Below are 22,097 nucleotides of genomic sequence, written 5' to 3'. Positions count from 1 at the left end.
ATTCATACCCCCCTCCTGCACATATATGATATACCCCAACACCCTTCCCACCCTCTAATATCCACTCAAGAGAGCAGGTACAGTCTGACATCGACAAAACATACCCAATTTGAAGATAAATCTTAAAAGTCCTAAAAGTACGACAAATTTTACATTCAACAGGCCATCTGTCGGGTAAAATCATTACCCTTTGATTGATGCATGTCAGTATTTTAATAATGAATAAACTAATTACATATCTTGATATGTTTTCCCTTTCATCACCACGTCAAAAATATGAACCTCAAAGTCAATCATTTTCTATAGTTACCAAAAAGACACATCGCATGCATGCGCCCGATTTGCAAAAGAAACAGAAATCAATTACCAGCCTACTGCACTCATTTTACAACAAAAGATTCAGCTGTATTTCAATTACTCCAGATCAAAGTTTGTAATAAGCGCAACTATTGTGTAACAGAATCAAGAGTAGTATTTAATAAAGATACCATACGTTTGACGGTTTCATTTAGATATTGTGCGTCATATGTACAAAGCAGTCCGCGCAGGGCCGTTGTTGGCCAAACCAATCATCATGGCACGAGCGATTCAAATAGTTTCAGCGAGCGAGTCTAAGAGATAGATCTGCTTACATTTTCAGTGCTCCCCGCGGGACCAAGTGTGTTTAGTGTGTGTCAACTTACACAATCGGAAGCTAGAAAATATGAAAGAGATATCAAATTATTGTGCCCGACAATTAGATGAGTGCTATTAAAGAAAGAATTGAATGGTCTGTGTGGCTAACCTTGATTCACTCTTTAAATAAACTCGTTCAAACTTAATGCATTGACATTAATAGATAACAATAGAGAGATCGGGTGGTGATACACGGGTTGCGATACAATTGTAGGTTACAGAATATCGTAATACAGGAGCAATAAAAGCAACGAAATGTTTACATAATTATCAAGGTTTGGTTTAGTGTCAAAAGGTTCAAAAGAAGTACGAATTTCGACCTTATCGGTACTTCGGTTAAACATTAAGAAACACCATGCGCACATACAAGGTCAAAGATGTTGTCAAACGTTCCGTCAACTTCTTTTTGCCAATTTGTTTGCTTGTTTGTTTGTTACTCAATTGAACTCAATTAAATAAGATATCGATCAGCTTCATTGCGATTTGTTTGTTCAATCTATTGAAGATATCAATAAACGTTTATTGTAATACAATAAATTGCTGTCTACTGAAGATAGCAATATAATAATTAATTGCTGTCTACTGAAGATAGCAATAAATATACCATTGCAATGATTAAATATTTGCTTTGTTGAACTACTGAAGATGCCACCACATTTGACACTTTAATATACCACGTGAACAATATTATTAGCCTTTTGTTGATTTCTTACCATCTACTTAAGATAACCTAACACTTAAATAGAGTTATTGATGCGTGGATCTCCATCCACTGAAAATAAACAAATTGACCGCTTGGTCTCTTCCAATAAACTGTATTGACAAGTTTATTATTGCTAAGTTCCTGTTCACTCTGCGCTACATGGACACTTAAAATAGCAACAAAATCGTCACTGCAAATAGCCTAAATTTATTGTTAGCTTCTTGCTGTCTACCGAAGAAAGCAAATATATATGAAAATATATTGTTACTATACCGGTATATAAAGTATGGCGAAGCTAATTATTTTCTTTTGAAAAATAAAACAGTGATTAATTATATTAACTTGTTGCGTAAATTTATTGTTAGCTTCTTGCTGTCTACCGAAGAAAGCAAATATATATGAAAATATATTGCTACTATATAGAGCGAAGCTGGTCATTTTTTTTATGAAAAATGTAACAATAATTAATTATACCAACTTGTTGCCCGTTCTTCTTTAAAATAATCATCAGTTGCAAACAAATCTGTTAAATCCTTTCGGATATTTTACCAAATCACGAATGCTTAACTTTCTTTCCTGCAAATTTCTCTGTGTGTATGCTATGAAGATATAAAAGAGTGCACAGTGTTATTTCTGTTAAAGAACGAAGGGTCATAAAAACGACATAGTTATTGACTTTTTGAATTTTTATACTAAACAAATAAATATGTCGGTCAGTTGCTTTGTGCTGTTAGACGTGAACACCATGCAACCATTCCAGGCTATGTAAACCAATGATATTCAACAGGTTCAAATATTTTGCAAGGCATTTTGTTTGTTTTCTATGCGAAGTCGGTTTAATATTTTGATTGAAAAGTGTCATAAATCATGAAACGACTACAATAATTTAATATTTATTTAAAGTTGTCAAAACGTATGGTCAACATAATATTATTTTGATATAATTTCTATTTACCAAGAATAATATTAAATCAGCTCAATAACAACAAAAACGGATCTAAAAACATTTTTCTTACTAAGCATTTTTTGGCTTTCCTTCTGGTTTCAAATGCACATTTTAGTATTGAAGGTTGATAAATGCCTTTTGTTTGAACAAAATTGTATAACTATTAAATATCACGCTGAAGCATTTGCGCAATAAATATCAGAATACCATATTTCTTCTCTTCTTTCATACTTAGGATTTAATTGAAATTTGATTATCACCAAAATACTTTTAAATTTGCAATTTTCATCGCATCCGTCGGATTTTATAAATCATATATTACTTTTTGATAAGTTTAAAGCAATGATATCGGAGTATATGTATATAGCCAGTCATTCGATAAGAGTCTTGCCCACATACGATCTGCAAACCGTCCAGCCCCGAGCAAACGCCGGTTTCCGATTTGGGTTGCTCCATCTATATACTTCTTTAAAACCTTGTATATGTCATCTTCATTGTCATTTTATGTCTGTCGGATCACTTTCAGATCATTTTACTGCGATGATAATGAACTGTTATTTTAGAATGGGATGCGGTCAAAAGTGAGGATTGAATGGATAACTATACCATTGAATAGCCCAGCAAACACAAAACGTTTTTAAAACGTTTTAAACAGGTTATATTTTGGGCTTTTGGTTTTGGTAAACACTTTTGAATAACATTAAATGTCGGGTTATGTATGAAAATACGCTACAAACATATTTTTAAATGTTTTCAAAATGTTATTGAATTATTTTCTGCAAACATTTTTTGCCAAATATTTTGTCAACACTTAAATATCGATGTTAGAATGTTTGCAGTAAGTTTAATCAAAAAATGTTTTTGAATGTTATGGATACGTTTTATACCCTTTATATAACCTTTAAATAACCCGACATTTAAACGTTTTCTGTCAACCTTTTCTAACCTTTTGCGAATGATGTCGAAAACATTTTGTGTTTGCTGGGTGGTGGAACTATTGAATAATAATTCTTGCGTCTTGGTGTCAAACAAAGGAACTACAATAAAAAAAAAATGAAAAAAAGTAGAACAACTGGAGTCAATATCATAGCCGGTCTAAAAAAAACATTCTAAATTGTCTAATTTCCAGTTTATTTTATTTTTCCCAATTCAACAGAATTGAAGAATACATATTTTCAATCGAGACATAATAGAGACATAATTAGTAATAATTGTAAATGTAATTAGGCTTGAATAACTTATCTCGTGTTATAAGGGTGAACAAATAAGCAAAATGACTTTATAGTTTAAAGAACCTCAAACATGTCAAACAAAATGGACAGAAATATTCAATATCTTCAAACTTTTCATAGAGTAAAATAAGAAAATGTAGATAGATAAAGTTTGATATGTCAAGTTTAATGATAATCTGTGATTTCATAGGTTGGTATGGCTGCAAGGGAACGTACCAACGTTATCTTATGTTTCCTCCGATTGTTTATTTAAAGGTAAAAGGCTACGCACCTTTATGATCCATCCCAGGTCCTCGCGGCCATTCTCTCGTCAGCGTCGTACGCTATTGACAGACGCTACCATAAAATGGGCTAAATACTGTCACTAATGTTCTCCCCTCTAATCATTCTACTGCTGATTTGCCAGATTGAAACGTCATGTTCAGGGCAATTGTATACCGTAGATTTCTTTAAAGGGATTTTTGTACAATTTTGTTGACGCTAATTACGACAGACAATGAGACTATGGACAAATCTTCTTCAGTCTACAATCAGCGTATTTTATGTCATTTTTGATGGATTGTGCCGACTGGAATTCAAATTGAATGCAATTGTAGGAAAGAATTATAGAATTTATGAGAGTATCGAAAAGTGTAAGTAATGATTGCATTTGACGTAATTGAGTCGTTTATGTTTCCATGGGACATAATCTTGATATTGAAACGTTTGTCATGTATTAAAAGAATCAGATTTGAAAAGAGTCAATTTGACAAAGCGAATATCTTTAACAATTTATCTTAATGTGTCATTGTGAATATGTCGGCCAATTTATCAACAAATTTCTGTCATTTTAAGTTATTATGATTTACATTAGTAAGTTAGTTGTATAATGACAATTTTAGTGTATGACAACAATCACGTCTCAACAAGTTTGCTTTGTTACAAATATGTTGTAAATAGACTTTTTGTTTGGAAAACACACATAATAAATACATTTTAGCTAATTGTCATTTTCATCTCCAACATCAAGGTATTCGTCATAGTCTGATTAGGTTCGTATCTATACCGCTCCAAAAAGTATCCGAACACTAAGAAAAAAAATCGTAATTTTAACAAATCTAATCCTGCACATTATGACATCCCATTGAATCCAATGTGACCTCAAGAAGTAAAGTTACAAGCATTTGATAAGACGAAGGTCCAGTTTTGAAAATGACAAACTGGCATATTCAAAAATCCACGGACTAGACTTATGGTTTAGAGTGGTGGATTGCTAATTTATGCGCTCCTTTTTTATTTAAATTTAAAACAAAAGGAACAAAAGAACACTAAAACAAAACAACTGACAAATAAAATTAAAGTTGTAGAGTTTTCAGAGAAGACAATTGGAATTAAGATTTACTTCTTTAAATAAAGCTTGACTGAAGAAACTGTGTTGTCTCTTTGTTGCGCTTGTTGGAATCTTTTCGACTTGTAAAAGCCAGTTTGTCACTTTTAAAACTAGACCTTCGCCTAATCAAATACTTGTAACTTTACTTCTTGAGGTCACATTGGATTCAATGGGATGTCATAATATGTAGGATTAGATAGTGCATCTATTAAAAAAATTACCATATTAATACGGTTTAGTTTGAAATTAACACCTATTAATTTTAAAGTGTGGCGCAGTATATTGTTCTTTCATTGCACTCTTCAAGATATTCCAGCAATGCAAGTTCTGCCTTTTGAACTCTTGACAAAGAGTCTATGATATCAAGACGTACATGTCTAAGTTTAAGTCTTGTCGGGTTAATTTACTGTACGTCACTTCACACCAACGGGTCTGAAAAGCTTTTCTACTGGAGAAGATCATGAAGATTAAAGTGATCTCTCTTAATGTCTGTGAGAGAGGACCACAGGTTCATAATCACATTTGAGAATAAAACAAAGTTGCTCCAAAAGTTTTGTTTTCAAGATAATACAAATATATGTGTCTTCTGTATATAAATGATTTCATTGCTGCTTAGGCTACTATAGGAAGTTGTGAGAAACTTTTGACAAAACTTCCCTTTCTTCACGTGTATGGTTACTACTACTACAGCGACCACGCCCCTTTTATCTGTAACAACCAGATCTCTTTTGTAAATGAAAGACTCCAATATTGACTAATAACAATGCCCTACATGTTTCACCATTTACTCTTGGACCTTAACTTTTTTGTATGGTGTAATTCGCAAGTCGACTGCCGAAATTCATCCATAGACCATCAAGATTATAAAGCCCTTACTGACAAATAGAAAATTGTAGAGTTCTATGGCCAACAATCCTCATGCCAATATCGTGTTTCTCTTAATGCTTCGAAGAAAGGAAATGTCATGATTTCTAAGTGTAAGCGTCTTTAATTCACACTGTGTTAAAGTGGTATGCCTTACCTGACTCCGTGCTTAACCTAAGGGAACCTATAGGTTCCCCCGACATAGAGGGTGTCACTTTCTTATTGCTGTTTTCTTCACAACATAAGGGGTAAGTTGTCTAAGAAAACCGAGCATGTTTACTAACATGGTTAAAAGCCGGATATGTCCCAAGTTTTGCATTGCCACAAAATCAGGGCTGGTGCAAAAACTCTCTGGTCGATCGCTACGTGCATCTGACAAAGATTTGCCAACATGGTAAAGTGCACTAAATCGATGTGTAGAGCGAGAGTTAGTGGTATCATTAATTTCGTTCTCTTTATAGATATCAGAACGTTAAACCGATCATTTAATGGCACAAAAAAGCAGAGCGACATTCCGATTGTTAAATCGGTTCGTCGTATTGTATAACGGTTGGCCACGCAACAAGGCAACCCGACACACATATCGCGTCTATTTACTGTAAACACCTTTACAACTGGTTCAATTTTGATGCTATTGTCAAATCCTGAATCGAATGTATAGAATTGCAAATTTGCTAAATGGCCTCAAAGAAATTTGCAATCAATGCACCCATTTACGGGTTAAGTTATCTGGTTATGACTTAGGTCTGTGGTTCGATTTTACCTGCTGACTTATGTACGGTGTGCACAATGACAGGTTGGAGCATGTCAAAAGGGATTTTTGAAAGCCATATGAGTTGTATTTCGTGAAAACAACACTATTCAATTAGATTAATGGGTTATAGAGTTTCGTAATTGTATGTTTAGTGAGTTATGTAATAAAATATCCGTTTTATTTAGCTTTTCAAGTTCTAGTCAGTCAGTGAGGTGGCTTGCCGGCGCAGCGAGGTCTTGGCACAAGGCATTGGAAAACATCATCATGAGTTTTCGAGTGAATTATTAATTGTGTTTGTCCTAGAATTGACCGAATGAAAATGCAGAGTCGTGGCAAAGTAGTTATCATTGGTCCTGGACAGCAGAAATACTCACAAAGAAAGAGTCACCATTAGGGCATCAAAAGCTATAAGAACGCCAACAATAACTGAGGCGAAAATGCGTCTCAAAACAATAAGACATATAAAAAAATTTCAATAACTGGTTGTGGTTGGCAAACGCCATTATTGTATGTTATACAATAATTGTTACATCATAATATCATATTGCATTACTATATAAAAGTCCCTCTTCTTTTTTCAAGCACTACCCAGCTCTAATTAGTGATATTTAACCAAAATTACTGGCTTCACGCGGTGCGCTCTCTTAAAAGAAGGGAATTCTGACAGAGGGCGCACCAAGATCAGTGTTATACTCGGAATGTTCGGGCCATACTTGTTTTTACAGGAGAAATCTGGTTTATTTGAAACTCGAATATTGCCTTGAAATTATACCTATACAATTAACATTTAAGCATGTTGATGCAGGTTGTCTTCATTTATTAGTAATTATTACGATTTCAAAAGTACCTTTATTATGCTAGACTTTCTAACAATTCTTTGCATACGGATTACTATAGAAATTATCCAAAACAATTTGTTGCGAATGGAACTGAGGATTTACAACTATTGTTATACAAGACACACACACACTAACAACTTTCCACCCCCTACCCAGTTGTGTAATAAGACTTTACTGGGATTTGTCGAATAAGTCCTGATATAAACGTAATAGTGTGTCACATGTTATAAACTTTTTATACCTGAGGTGAAATGGAATACAAAAGTCAAAATTAATCACATGCATCATTTTGATGTACACATGTCTCCTCCGCCTCGCTTTGGATTCCATATTTCACACAGAACCCAGGTAAATGCTCTCCATCATAAGATGTTGAGTACCAATACCAGAAAAAAAGCCTAACTTCGCGTCCCAAATGGACCATATTTGACAGTTAGCTGTAAGCAATCAGCACCTTGAATTTCATGTACTGAAAATTGGTTGCGGAGATAAAGAGGAAGCCTTCTTCATTTGACCGGGGTTAACCGTCGCTCCTTTGAGGGTCTTCGGGAGGAAACTTGATGTACAAACATACCGTTCTCAGTTACAAAATATGTCGAGGCAATAACTGGTGCTCCGGGGAGACTTGCAAACTAACATGCGTCTTCTCTATGCTCAACAGATCATCGTAGCTAGAACAAGACAGCCGGATTCGCCAAAGGCTGCATGTGGAATTGAGTACGGAGACGATATAGCGTTCGATATTATCAAGACTACTATAGCTAACGTTTCTATAAAAGAGTGCATGTGGTGGGATAAACTACTTGCGGTGCTCTAAAATCTAGTTTTGATTTTTACAAATGATTCACTCTTAAACGTCATGGGTTAATTGTATTCTAACAAGTGGTTTTTGGTATAAATTGCAATCAATAAAGATTATTAATATTAATATACTATCTGCAGTTAGTGACATGAACTTTAGGTGATATACTTATGATATTGTGGTCTTGTTGAAGTTGGCACTTTAATATCAGCGTTATATTCATTGTCGACGATTGTAATGTGTATATTACACTGATTTCTCTTGATAAAACAAAATTAGCACGGTACACAACAACGCAAGTCTCTAAACACAGTTCTTTAAGTAGAAAACAACGATAAATAACACAGATGCAAACTTCTGACAAATAGAACTTACAACTTAATTATAAGAACTACGTCAAATTTAAAGAAACTATATCACAACAGCACACCAAAAGGTGATTTTTTTCATAGATGAGAAAAATACAAAGGTTTTACAAATTTGAATGCAACGAAGACGATGAATAAGACAAAAACCTTTTATTTACTATCAATGTTATATAGCAAAAGGACAACACATGCCAGATCTATGATTTCCTTCATCGAGCCCAGGATGCATTAGTTGGTGTATATGTTTGGTTTCCGTAACCCTGGGTCAGAGCTTACTCATTCAAGTTTTTCCTCTAGCACTGTGAACGAATTCTTTCCTTTCTTATTAAAGACGATGCAGATATCTGTTGTTGCTTCGTCGGGTCTTTTTCCTCATCGTCCTCTTGCCATTTAGGCCCACACACTGTACACAAATTAAGGTATATAATATTAGAGATTAGGGTTTAAGTTATTGTCAGGTTTAAGTTTCAGGCATTGAGTTAGGGGTAGGATAAGGTTTGAGGCCGTTAAATGAAAGGTAGGCCGGAGAAATGATTTGAGGGGAGGACAGATGCGAGGACGAAGTACCAATGGACCGATTCTAGGTACCGGCTGCATGGCAAACGTCCAAGGAAGTTATATGTTTATGGCGGAACTATTTAAAGCCATAATGTGTGATTTGCTTTACAGCGACGTCCTCAATTGTTCTCAAATTTACACTCTTGCATGATTGTAATGCCCAATGGTGTACTTAAAATAACATGTGAAAGACTAAGCCTTAAGTGCTTTAACTACAGTAAAATTTTACTTGACAGTTTATCTAATATTGGTAGCTTTTAAAATGGTTGATGAATAAATAAATAAATAAATAAATAAATAAATAAATAAATAAATAAATAAATAAATAAATAAATAAATAAATAAATAAAACAAATTATATTTAACTTTACAAGTGAATACGGTATATAGTTCAGTAATTAATTATTTAATTAATTATAGTATCGGTATCACTAGACACAGTACTCATATGAAATATAGGAGCGAAATATGTTTAATTATACTAGTGAATTTCAACAAGTCATTGCAATACAAATTTATTGCGTGTGGATGATTAACCCATATACACTCGTCAGTTGCAAGGTGGGAAATCTCCTCAATTGTTTGCAAGGTGAAGAATGTCACATTGCCTCCACATTGCAACTGACGAGTGTAGATGGGTTCACCATCCACACGAAACAAATTTGTATTGCAATAATGTGTTGAAATTTATAAGTATATTTAAACGTGTTTCGCTACTATATTTTATTGTAGAACACTGTATCTAGTAATGGTTTCACCGAAGCTTATTCTTACTAAAATTAATTAATTAATTAACTAACTATATCCTAGATCAATAAGAAAACATTTCTGAATAGTCCGAATCTATTATCACATGTTCAACCTGTACATAAACTTTGGTTTAATTTGTATTCAATAATGGGAACTGGGTTAATATTGTTATAGCATATAAAGCTATCGCAAGTTGTTTCGATGCCTTTAATTTAAATGTATAAGTTTTATTTTCTGATTATAAAGTACATTACAGAGCTGTGGGCGTATGTTCTTTTTTGGTTCGTAATCCATTTCGACTGCTCAATGCTCGAAGTGGGTAAGTGCAATAGCTGCCATGTGTAGCTACCATGTGTAGATGAATACAATATACTGTGTGTAAATTGCCAAATGTTCACAGGGCAGCTATTGCACTTACCCACCTCTGGTACTGAACAGTCGATTTACTCCATTCCATCACGTTTATTGTACTGAAACCTTCCAAAAACCAAAATGATGAAAGACCAGAACTCATTTCCAGGCCAGAACATATTTGATTGAATCACTAACACCAACATAGCTGCTAACAATGGGTCATTGTGCCTATGCCGAACTTGGAAATGCTAACATGCATTGTTATTGCACAAGGTGGCCCGTTGAACCTGTCTAGTATGCATGGCATAATAGGTTAGATTAAATATAAAGAGTAGGCTAAAGGTTCGTGACAAGAAAAGCCTTAACAAGCTAAGGGTAAAAAGCAATGGTGGATTTAAAATAAGCTTCAGGGTTCACAAAGTGAAGGGTCTTGAGCCTGCGGCGGATATCATGAGGAATGCGCCTATGATTTTAGAGTTATCCCTGGTCTCAAGTAAAATTGTTTGAAAAAATGCCGATTTGTTGTCGAAGCTTTTATCGTACTATTATTAAAAGCCTGAAATATTGTGTAATATATTTGCCTTGTGGGTCACGATGGGTTTGAATAATTATTGCAAAGCATGCCTATTTGAACTTTGGTGAGGTTTATAGAAGCTTATTCAAAATGTAAATGTACACATCCACGTCTAGTACGAAACCAAAACAAACGCACCCCACACCACACACCACACCCCTCCACACCACCCTCCCCTACGATTAGTGAAAATGGAATAACAAGCCAAACGATATATGGTCAAGAAATCATTGATACATTAATATGCAAAAGTAAAAATGAAAGTACTTAGACATAAGATTACATTAATGCTAATTACAACAGTCAATGATGCTCTCTGAAAATTGAATTTGTTCATCACTTCGCACAAATTTGTCAGTCTTCATTAAAATAAGGGGTTTGTTTTTCTGCATATTTTTCTAGACTTCTCTTGGGAAGTTCATAGTATTTTTAGTAACGTCTATAAACATTCTTATACATGTATGATGTATCCGTATGTCTGTTTCTACCATAAAGCTAAGAGCATTAAGTCAGATCCATACTACACATCACCCCTGCTTAGTTAAAGCCGGTGTTGCATGGTATTAATTATGTTTGTGTTTAAGGTATGTAGGCTAGTATAGATAATAAATAATTAGTAAAATATATTTGTCTATCCTTAATTTTTAAAAAAATTATCACATAAATTACGATCTATGTGAACTGTGCCAGGATATTTACATAAAATGTTTCTATAGTATTTACCTTGACCTCGACCTTTACGCATGTTCAAGATCAAATTTAATGTACAACATTGGTAGCTCTGTCCGTATGGAGATTCATTTACGGATCAGTGCCTGTCTTAACCTTTGCTCCATGGAGAGATTCCAATAGAATGAGATCCATACGTGAAATCCCGACAAGCCTTTATGCCAGGCCGTCTGGACTAACCTGCCATCTATAAGCTATATATTTTTTCACAGGGGATAAATAGGACGGATAATGTTCTTGAAAATACTGTTCAATATTACCGAGTCGACTGACCTTGTGTAGATTAAGAGGATATTTGGTAGATTTGCTGTAGCCCTTTAGCCATAGCGCTACAGACAGTTACCATAGACCTAAACGAAAAGATGATGGTCAAAACATTTAATAACAACCAAAACGAGCAATAACTTTGAAAGAAATGGATGCGTTTCGCCTAAGCACACCCACATACACCTTACAAACCTATTTACACACTAAACAACTAATGCAACAAAACTTTTACAAAACAAATTTCGTACTTTTGCAAACTTAATCAAGCAGAAAATATATATTAGTTTCGACCCTAAAATGGTTTATGTTTGTCCTTAGTTAACTAGGTTAGGTTTCGACCTTTACAAGAGATGTATAATAATCAAGAATGTTCTATTGCTGGACATACGAATTATTCAGACATTGATAGAACATTCAGGTAATAGAATAACTTGAGCTCAAAATGATCTGTTGCCGTCTTGTCTTGTATATTTCTTGTAAATCCCTAGCATGAGAGGATACTGCATATCGAGACATCACCCATTTCTTTGCTCTTGAATTCTGTTATCTATTATCTAATAATACCGGAACTCAAAATTGCTAAAGAAGTGTATGAATACAAGAAACCTTAAACGGAAACCTGAAGAACCTCGAAAGTGAAGTGTCAGACTATGGAGGTACTGGATCTTTAAGACCTTGAAAAATGAAGGGTACTATATATATGTAGTACTTATGATCCGTAGATGTTCTGTTGTTTGACCGAGTAGCCAGTTAGTTGCGACGTGAAAGATATTAGCTTCAAAAGGATGGTGATACCATTATTGTTACAACTTGTGTAATTTTGTTTGTGATGTGCAGTTGAATTTGTCATGATTACGTTCATGCAAGAGTGAGCAGACTTAAACTCAGGCCATCAAGGTCACGAGTTCCCATATGTCATATTTCTAGGCTCATGAATTCCAGTATCCTCAAAAAATACCCATAGGATAAGCATGATAAGAGGCTGCTGCATTTCTAGACTATCATTACATTACATGACATGACATGACATGACATGACATGACATGACATGACATGACATTACATTACATTACATTCTTAAACACTTGAGAACGTTCCTGCAATCTCATTGGTTCTTACCCATGTGATATGACACGATATCACACGGGTCGGCGCGTGTGCATCAACGCGATACGCGTGCTCGCTATTTGAACTAATCGGAGGCGCATAGCAACAACGGGACTGATCGATTTTAAGCCCCAGGTAGTTCCTTGTAAAATGTAGGATTTAATTTGATTAAAATTACTTATGATATTTCTATTTAAATTGAAGTGTTTAAGAATGAGAATAAAGGTATTGTTTTAGACCCTGGAGTGCATCTATTGACTCATATAACACGGGCGACATCATTATTTTTGGCGTAAAACAACTCGGCTTCGCCTCGTTGTTTTACTTAAAATAATGATGTCGCCCGTGTTATATGAGACGATAGATGCACTCCAGTGGCTAAAAAATACCTTTATTCTCTAATTACATTACATTACATTACATTACATTACATTACATTACATTACATTACATTACATTACATTACATTACATTACATTACATTACATTAACCAACACTTATAAAGCGCCTTTACCGCTTACCGCTGGATTCAAAGCGCAATAAAAATAAAAACAAAGAAGCAAAAACAAGAAAAACTAAACATAGGAAATCTGAAACAGATGAGTTTTGAGAGCAGATTTGAAGGTTTCAACTGTTGGAGAATTACGAATGTGATTTGGGAGATTATTCCAAGCTCTGGGGCCAGCCACTAAGAAGTTGGCCTATAATTATTCTGATTATTACAACAACTTTCCTGTCTGCAGTAATACCGAAATTCAAGCCTTGCTAAAGAATTGTATGCACACAAATACAAGAAACCTTTAACGAAAACCTGAAGAACAAAAGTGAAGTGTCAGACTAAGATGGAGGTACTGGATCTTAAGACCTTGAAAAACTAGTAGTTATGATCCGTGGATGTTCTGTTGTTTGACCGAGTAGCCAGTTAGTTGCGACATGAAAGATATTAGCTTCACAAGGATGGTGATACCATATTGCGACAACTTGTGCAATTTTGTTTCTGATGTGCAGTTGAATTTGTCATAAGTACGTTTATGCAAGTGTTATAGCAGACCTAAATTCAGCCTTTCAAGGTCACGAATTCCTGTATTCCATATTTGTAGGCTTTTGAATTCCAGTATCCTCAATAAATCCATAGGATAAGAAGCTACTGCATCTCGAGACCATCACACAGTGGGCTTATAATTCGTGATTAACATACAGCAACAGCTTTCCTGCATGTAGTAATTGCACGCCGGAACTCGAGCTGCTTAGAATCGAAGGAATACAAAAAAACCTTAAACGAAAACCTGAAGAACTATATACAAAAGTGAAGTGTCAGACCAAGATGGAGCTACTAGAACTTAAGACTTTGGAAAACGAAAGGTACTAAAACTTATGATCCGTGGATGTTCTGCTGTTTGATTGAGTAGCCAGTTAGTTGCGACGTGAAAGATGTTAGCTTCAAAAGGATGGTGATACCATAATTGTGACAACTTGTGTAATTTTGTTTGTGATGTACGCCGGAACTCAAAATGCTTAGAATCAAAGGAATACAAAATAAATCTTGTTTGTGATGTGTTGTTGAATTTGCCATGATTACGTTATGTAATTATTATAGCAGACCTAAACTTAGTCTCTCAAGGTCACGAGTTCCTGTATTACATATTCTAGGCTCTTGAATTCCGGTATCCTCAAAAGATCCGTAGGATAAGAGGCTACTGCATCTCGATACAATTACAGTGGGCTTATAATTCTGATGAACCTACAGATACCTGAAGAACAGCAAATGTTGAACTTGAGAGTAAGGGGGTACATGGATTTTAGACCTTGGAAAACGAAGAATACTGGTATAGAGTATACTTAAATGTCCCTGAGTATTCCATTCTCTTTGGCAAAGACCAAAGATTGTCGCATTTATTCACATGTGCTGCCAACACAATGGATTCCCTGGACATTACGGCTTTGTTATTTTGTGTTAAACTACCAGGATCGAAGGCACTCATTGTCTCAGACCTGGATGATGCAAATGAATGATAAAGCTGTTTGAAATAGATTAAAACTTGCTTAAGGCAGCTGTGTACTCTCAGACATGCATGTAGTAAAAGTGCAATAACTTTGTAATTATTTGCGCAAGACATTTAAAAGTATACATTTTATGAAGGCAAGACATCAATAAATCTTAATATAAATACAGATTTGGGGTAAAAACAACAATTATGAAGAAAATCACAAAAAGTGAGTTTTTGGCAATATTTGTTAGGTACATCATAACAAAAAACACTCTTTCCAAAATATTTTATTTTGTTTTTAGCTCAATCTTGAGGCTCCATTCCAAAAACGGTTTTTAATTTTTTTGATATTGGTCTTATTTTTTGAGATATTGACCATATAAGGCATCAAATTGAACTTTTTAAAATTCACAAATGCCTATTTGCACAAAATGATGCCTAAAGTCGGAAATAGACCAAAATATAAAAAATGAGAAAACCGTTTCTTGAGTCGATCATGCTTTTACGATGATCATAATTGCTTACCAATAGATGCTGTATTTATTGAGTTATCGTGTACCTAAATCGTCATTTTACCGAGAAAATGAACATTGACATAATGGCTGTTGAAGTTTAAAGTGGTCACATTTTGCACTTTCATCGAATCTCACAGGATAATGCGGCAGTTTTTGTACCTATTATTACGTGAACATCGGGTAAATCCACAGCCCCTTGAGAAGTTTGAGCGAAATCCATTCATAACTTGATATTTAAATCGGGGAAAGAACTTGCAAAACCCACATTTTATCAACTAAAACGGAGCCATTTGACCGCTAGGTTTTTGTGAAATCAGTGCTTCCGCGTTGCTTCCATAAGATGCGCCGCGCATGCAGATAAGCGTCGCGTATTCGTAGCGTATTTGTGCGTTAACAAATTGCGCGATACGCAACGCGATGCGTTGTTGCGCGCGTGTACCCTGCTGGTACAACAAAGATTTTCTTTCCTTTTCAATAACACGAGTGTAATAGTGAAATAAAATCCTTAAAATATTGCAGTTGGAGTTTACAAATCTGGATTTTCATTCCTTGTATTTATAAAAACATAACAAAGTACAAACATATAAAAAAAAACTCAATTTTGAGAAAGAAACAATGTCTAGAGTACACAGCCGCGTTAAGCAGTATAAATCTTCAGATATTTGTGTTCTGATGTGATGACTTAATCGAGTCATTATCGGAATGTTTCTCTCAAAGTATATCATCTTAGATAATCTGTCAACATTTGCATTCATCAATAACATTAATATGATACAACTAGTAACATTTTTTAAAGTATAATTCTCTACCTCACAACTGATTTTATAACGCTGTAAAGAGCATCAACCGTTAGAGCATAGTGTTGTATATTTGGAATGCAAAGATGCGAGGTAAAATTAGTGCGGCGTCTCCAATGTCTATAGCCTCAAGCTTCATTAAGAAACAACACTTGCATTCTTAAACGCACAGAATTGCAATTGAAATGAATCATCTTTCCCTTAACTTTCAAATTCGTCACATAAAAATATACATTTATCATCACTGTAATTGATAGAATCATACAAATCACACGTGGTCTATTGAATATGCAAATAATGAAATTACCAACACGCCCCGGTATGTCAAGTCATGGTAAAGAGTAGGAAACCGAAGGTGCCTCGGTCATGACACGAATGTTTTGTACATACAGATTGAAAATCAGAGTAGTGAACCTTTTCTATTATGTGGGTTGCGAGAACAAAACATAGTTATCCAGTAAAATGTAAAAAAAGGTCCCGGGGTTGTCAAAACTTTTCTCCCAGGTACGTCGGAGATCTATTATGTTCGCTATGATCTATGTCGGGTACAAAGGCAGGTATGAATAGGTAGTATTTTCCCAATTATTAAGTTGCGGTGCAACAACCGACCCCAGTCTATTCATAACTATGTGTCCTTGGCATACCAGACACACATTATTATTATTATGTTTTGGGGAAATAATAGGAAACAAATGCATTAGGTTTTTTTCCATGATATTTTCAGGGTTTTTTTTTTCCTTCAAAACAATCTTGATCAATAGCAGTCTATAATCGTAGTTGAATAATTGTCTAGTTTATCGGTTTTGTTGGTTCATTCCGGTACAACATGTACTTTTCCAAGTCATTATATAAGTTATATAAATTATATGACTGTCATTGTTTGAGCGACAACTGTACTTAACCTAACACTGTTGAACGTGGGATTCAACGTAGTCGTTTTACGTCTTGCTCTAAAATGCCTAAAATGTAGGTCTCTTCGGCAATTTCATAGTTAATAATCAAATATTCCAACATTGAAAGTGATTAGGTCTCATTAGAAAAGAAAGACTGTGTCACAGTGTATTTCAGATACTCTTTGACTGTTTTTAAAATTAAATCGCTACCTGACCGATCTCATTTCTGATGAAGACGAAATCCTGTTTAGCGCCATCTATGGTCTGAAAGTTTTTCTTGCAACATTGGGATTTGGCTGATGCATGTGAAAATACCAATACCACTGATACGTAGACACGGTTCGTTATTTTTTCGGGGTTATTGAAACTTGCACAAAAATGCACATCTAGTGTTTTCAGGAATGGTAATGGAAAAATTACATCACTTTCATATTGTCTCTGATTTACTATATAGAACTAAAGCTATGTTTAGAAAAAATATCATTTTTCTCAACTTGCCAATAAATAAACAATGCAGTAGCGAATGATGAAACCACAATTATTGGAGTTGATTTAGACTTAAATATAAAAGGCCTTTGATACGATAACCGTAGTATTTCACTTAATAGGTTAGAACACTACAGATTCAGAGTTATTTTTATATTATGTTTATGATTTGAAATATTTAGGAGATGTGAATGTGAATTTTAATACTAAAAAGTACGAATTCAAAAGTATACTTTAGTAGAGTCCCACAAGGTTCAAAATTAGGCCCATTACTCTTGTGTTCATCAATCAGAAGTAAGCAACTGGTTTAAAGCAAACATACTTTCTGTCTGTAAATACTAAGTAAGACTTTTTACTAATACATGAGTACGGATACCTCTAGAATGACTTCGATAAAAATCAATAACTTCTGGTTTTCGTCTTCCTCTTTGGAGTTACATCAAGCGTGGCAACCCAGGAAATGGAAAACGTGCCTTTGCCTCGAAATTGCATTTGTCATTGTATTATTATTTCAATTGTTTCTTCATGAAACAAAAATTAAAAACAATGAAGAACAATGAATGAATTACCTTTGTTGTTCTTAAGGCCATTGAATCCATGGCCTGTAGAACAACAAAGTTAATGGTATCTCGTGTGCTAACCTGGTTAACTATAAATGCTTGAAACAAACATGATCTGATTTTCAAACTGATTCATGTTCTGGTCTCGTTTCATGTTCCCAGCTGGTATCTTTGTTGAATCAACGACATGACCTTTACTTCCGTCATGCTTAATCATGATTACTTAAATGGAACTCTCAACAACATAATGTATGGTGTTTCACGTCGGTTACATCAGTGAAACGGTTAAAGATACAGGTCTTTGCTGACGAAGGCGATGTTTTGTTAAGCTGTTCATAAAATTATAAATATTTATCACTAACTAAACCACTAAATAACTTGATCACTATGTTATAATAACAATAATACCTGTACAACTAAAACTGCCAACTTTCTTTTAAATACAAACTTTTTTTTAAAGAAAGAGCTGGTACTAGTAGTAGTCAAGTGGTTATTGTACTTACCACTGTTGCATGAGGTCTTGTGTTCAATTCTCAGTGATGATGGCTACCGTCTGCGGTATTTATTTTGAAACTAATACTCATTAACATATTATCCACAGTGTTTTTAGCGATGTTCAATTTTATAGGCAACAAAGTTAAATAATAATACATGAATGTAACATGCTGTTGTCGTGGGGGTATAAAACAAACAGGCAAACACACAACTAAACAAACAACTGGATAAAAACAATGAAGAACGACGAATGAATTAATTTTGTTGTTCATTGAAACCACGGCTTGTAGAACAACAAAGTTAATGGTATCTCGTATGCAAACCTTGTTAATTTTAAGGGCTTGAAACAAACTGATTCACGTTCTGGTCTCGTTTCATGTTCCCAACTGGTGTCTTTGTTAAACCAACGACAACTAATACATGACATTTACAGGTCATTGAGCTACAACCACTTTGACGAAGTTAGAAGAAGACTAAGAGCAGGATGGGATGCTTTTTGAAACTTAAATGAGGTGATGCAGAGCAATATGCCACTATGTCTTGTAAAAGAAAGTCTTCAACCAGTGTGTCCTCCAAGCCGTGACATATGGCTCAGAAACTTGGGCCATGACTCAGAATGGAGTAGAAGTTGAGAGTGGCCTATTGCAGTGAGCCTATTGGTGTTGATTTTGGTGAAAAGCTAATAAACATTGGACATGTTGGATAGAGCTAGCTTACTAATTTCAACTTCACCTCCCTCCTTCAACACATCAGTCAGTATCTCATCCTCTCCTGGTGCCTTTCCTTTTTTCATATCCTTAAGGGCAGATCTTACTTCATCTGCGTTGATGGGTGGTATATTGGGATCGCTATAGTTGAGACTAAATGTGGGCCTTCTACTGGGATCTTGCTACTGTAGAGTTCGGGGTAAAAATGTTCAACTCTGGATAGAATTCCATCCCGGTCTGTTATTACTTCCCCATCCTCATCTTGCAGGGCAACCATCTGTGATCTTCCCAGTGTTAATGGCTGTTTTGTCTTTTTGTAGCTTCTGCCTGCTTCCAAGGTTTGCTGTATCTTTCTGACATTGTGTTCTTCTTAAAGAATGTGTTCATGATTCTAAATCCTTTGTTGACAGCAAAGTCTAGAAGTTTCGTCAATGCCAAATTGACGATTAACTGCTCTCTAGCTCTCTGAGTTGCCACCTTGACATTAAAATCTCCCATTATGATTGTATGGCGTGCTTTGTCTTGGTTGAGAAGGCCATTGATTTCTTCATACACTTTATCAACTGCGTCATCTTTATAGCTTGTGGTTGGCATATAGATGTGGATGATTCTCAGTTTCTGTTGGTTTGATAACTGGATGATCATCAGTGCCACTCTATCAGATGTGCTCTTATAGCATAAGACATTAGCTGTGAGGTCTTTTCTTATGATGAATCCTATTCCACTAGCGCCACCCTTCTCTGTGCCTCTGTAGTATATTGTATTACCGCTTTGAAGATCATATAAAGCTTCTCCTTTTCGTCTTACTTCGCTGAGTCCAATGATGTCTCATCTTATGTTGTCTAGTTCATTCTCTAGATCGCACAATCGATCAACACTCAGAAGGGACCTTCCGTTGTATACATGTCAAATCCTTTAGGGAGCCTGTCCTAACCCAGAGATTCTTAGCACCCTCTGCTTTCTCACCTTTCCTACCGCTCCCGTGGTTGGTGGCTTGAAAGCTTCTGTGGACTGGGGGCCTTGTCCTTAGTTGTGCCGTCACAATTACTTGGACGTTGAGGCATACTCACCATGCTTGCCACATAAGCATGTTGGTGAGACATACATTACTTATGTAATATGACAAGGCTCTGCAAGCCGTTGTCCTAAAAAACAGGATCCTCCGCCTGCCAGAATGCAGAAAATGCCGGTGACCATTTCTGTAGTTCGTACGTCATATTTGCTACTTCCGACTTGCTGGCCAAGCGAAGGAGGTGCTTAATGTTCTTCAAATCTTATTTCTAATTTCACCAGGGTGTCCAGCTACCCTCCACACCATTGATTTCCTCCAGGAAAACTGGTGAGTGTGATGGTTTAGTCGCCGACGGCTCGGCCCTGAACAGGTAGCACTGGTTACAGGTTACCAGTGGCAGATAATGGGATCTCATGACCCACAATTAACTGATTATTTCGTGTAACGTTATGAAACATTAACATTCTTATGGTTGTTGTTGTGGTGTTTGTATGAAACAAAGTGGCAAACAAATAACAAGCAAAACGTGATAAAACAATGAAGAATAGGAAGTAGTATTCAACTGGTTTCAAGTGTCTGTATTATTACAAAGTTAATGATATCCCGTACGCTGACCTTGAAAATTGCACAATACAGAGGCAACAAAGTGTCATTTCCTGAATCTCCATGCCTGTTATTTTTCTTTGATACAAGTTAAGCTAAAGAAGTAGAAAGAGAGAGTTAGTAGTCAGTTTGGTTATTGTACTTACCACTGTTGCATGAGGTCTTGTGTTCAATCCCAAGTGATGATGGCGACCTTTTGCGGTATTTATTTGGAAACTAATCTGAATTTAATTATCATCATTATCATCTATGTATGCATAGTGTTTTTAGCGATGTTCAAGTGTAAATGCAACAAAATTGAATGGCAATGCAAGAATGTAACATGTTGTTGTCGTGGCTGTATAAAACAAACAGGCAAAAAAACACACCAACCAAACAAAACTTTATGAAAACAATGAAGAACAATGAATGAATTAACTTTGTTGTTCTAAAGGCCATTGAATCCATGGCCTGTAGAACAACAAAGTTAATGGTATCTCGTGTGCTAACCTTGTTAATTATAAGGGTTTGAAAGGAACATGATCTGACTTCAAACTGATTCATGTTCTGGTCTCGTTTCATGTTCCCAGCTGGTATCTTTGTTGAACCAACGGCAACTAATACATGACCTTTACCTCCGTCATGGCTAATTATGATTACTTAAATGAAACTCTCAAACAATCAGCGACAACATAATGTTTAATGGTGTTTCACGCTGGTTATATCAGTGAAACGGTTATCGATGCAGGTATTGATAATGAACGCAATGTACTATACATTTATTCCTACTTGAACGTGTTAATAATAACAATAATACATTTTGGGGGGGCTTTAAAAGGAGCCCCCGGCGTAAAGCAGGGGCGGCAAAAATGAAGGGGAGGCGGAAGAAGAAGGGCGGCAAAAGAAGGGGCGGCGGAAGCAGGGGCGAAAAAAAGAATTAGTAAAGATAAAAGGGCGGAAAAATTTGAAGAAGTATGATAAAAAAAAATGGTACTCAAATCAAAATCAAAATGTGTTGCTTTTTGGGCGCTAGCGCAATTTTTTTTTTCACTTTTGCAAACCACCGGAAAAAAAAATTGGGTCAACCTTTTCGGGATGTTGAAGAAGGGGCGGCAAAATAGAATTTTCTTCAGCCCCCCGGGGTAGGAGCGGCCACGGTAAGCCACTGTT

The 22,097-nt window shown here is 35.4% G+C and overlaps 2 protein-coding genes across 2 annotated transcripts in view; both read right to left on the bottom strand.

The window, feature by feature from the left end:
- LOC140158975 (uncharacterized) overlaps positions 1 to 22,097 on the bottom strand; it is a 564,514-nt gene that overhangs the window by 33,442 nt on the left and 508,975 nt on the right. The gene's annotated exons all lie outside the window — the stretch shown is intronic.
- On the bottom strand, positions 19,628 to 20,406 carry LOC140159492 (uncharacterized). Its single transcript, XM_072182981.1, has 2 exons — positions 20,309 to 20,406; positions 19,628 to 20,081 (listed from the first exon to the last, which is right to left on the bottom strand). Exons 1-2 carry the CDS (start codon positions 20,404 to 20,406, stop codon positions 19,628 to 19,630), a joined length of 552 nt encoding a protein of 183 aa, XP_072039082.1.

This window comes from Amphiura filiformis, chromosome 8, assembly GCF_039555335.1.
Source record: "Amphiura filiformis chromosome 8, Afil_fr2py, whole genome shotgun sequence".
Taxonomy (NCBI): Eukaryota; Metazoa; Echinodermata; class Ophiuroidea; order Amphilepidida; family Amphiuridae; genus Amphiura; species Amphiura filiformis.
Note: the sequence above shows the minus strand (reverse complement) of the source record. Positions and strands in the feature narration are given on the sequence as shown.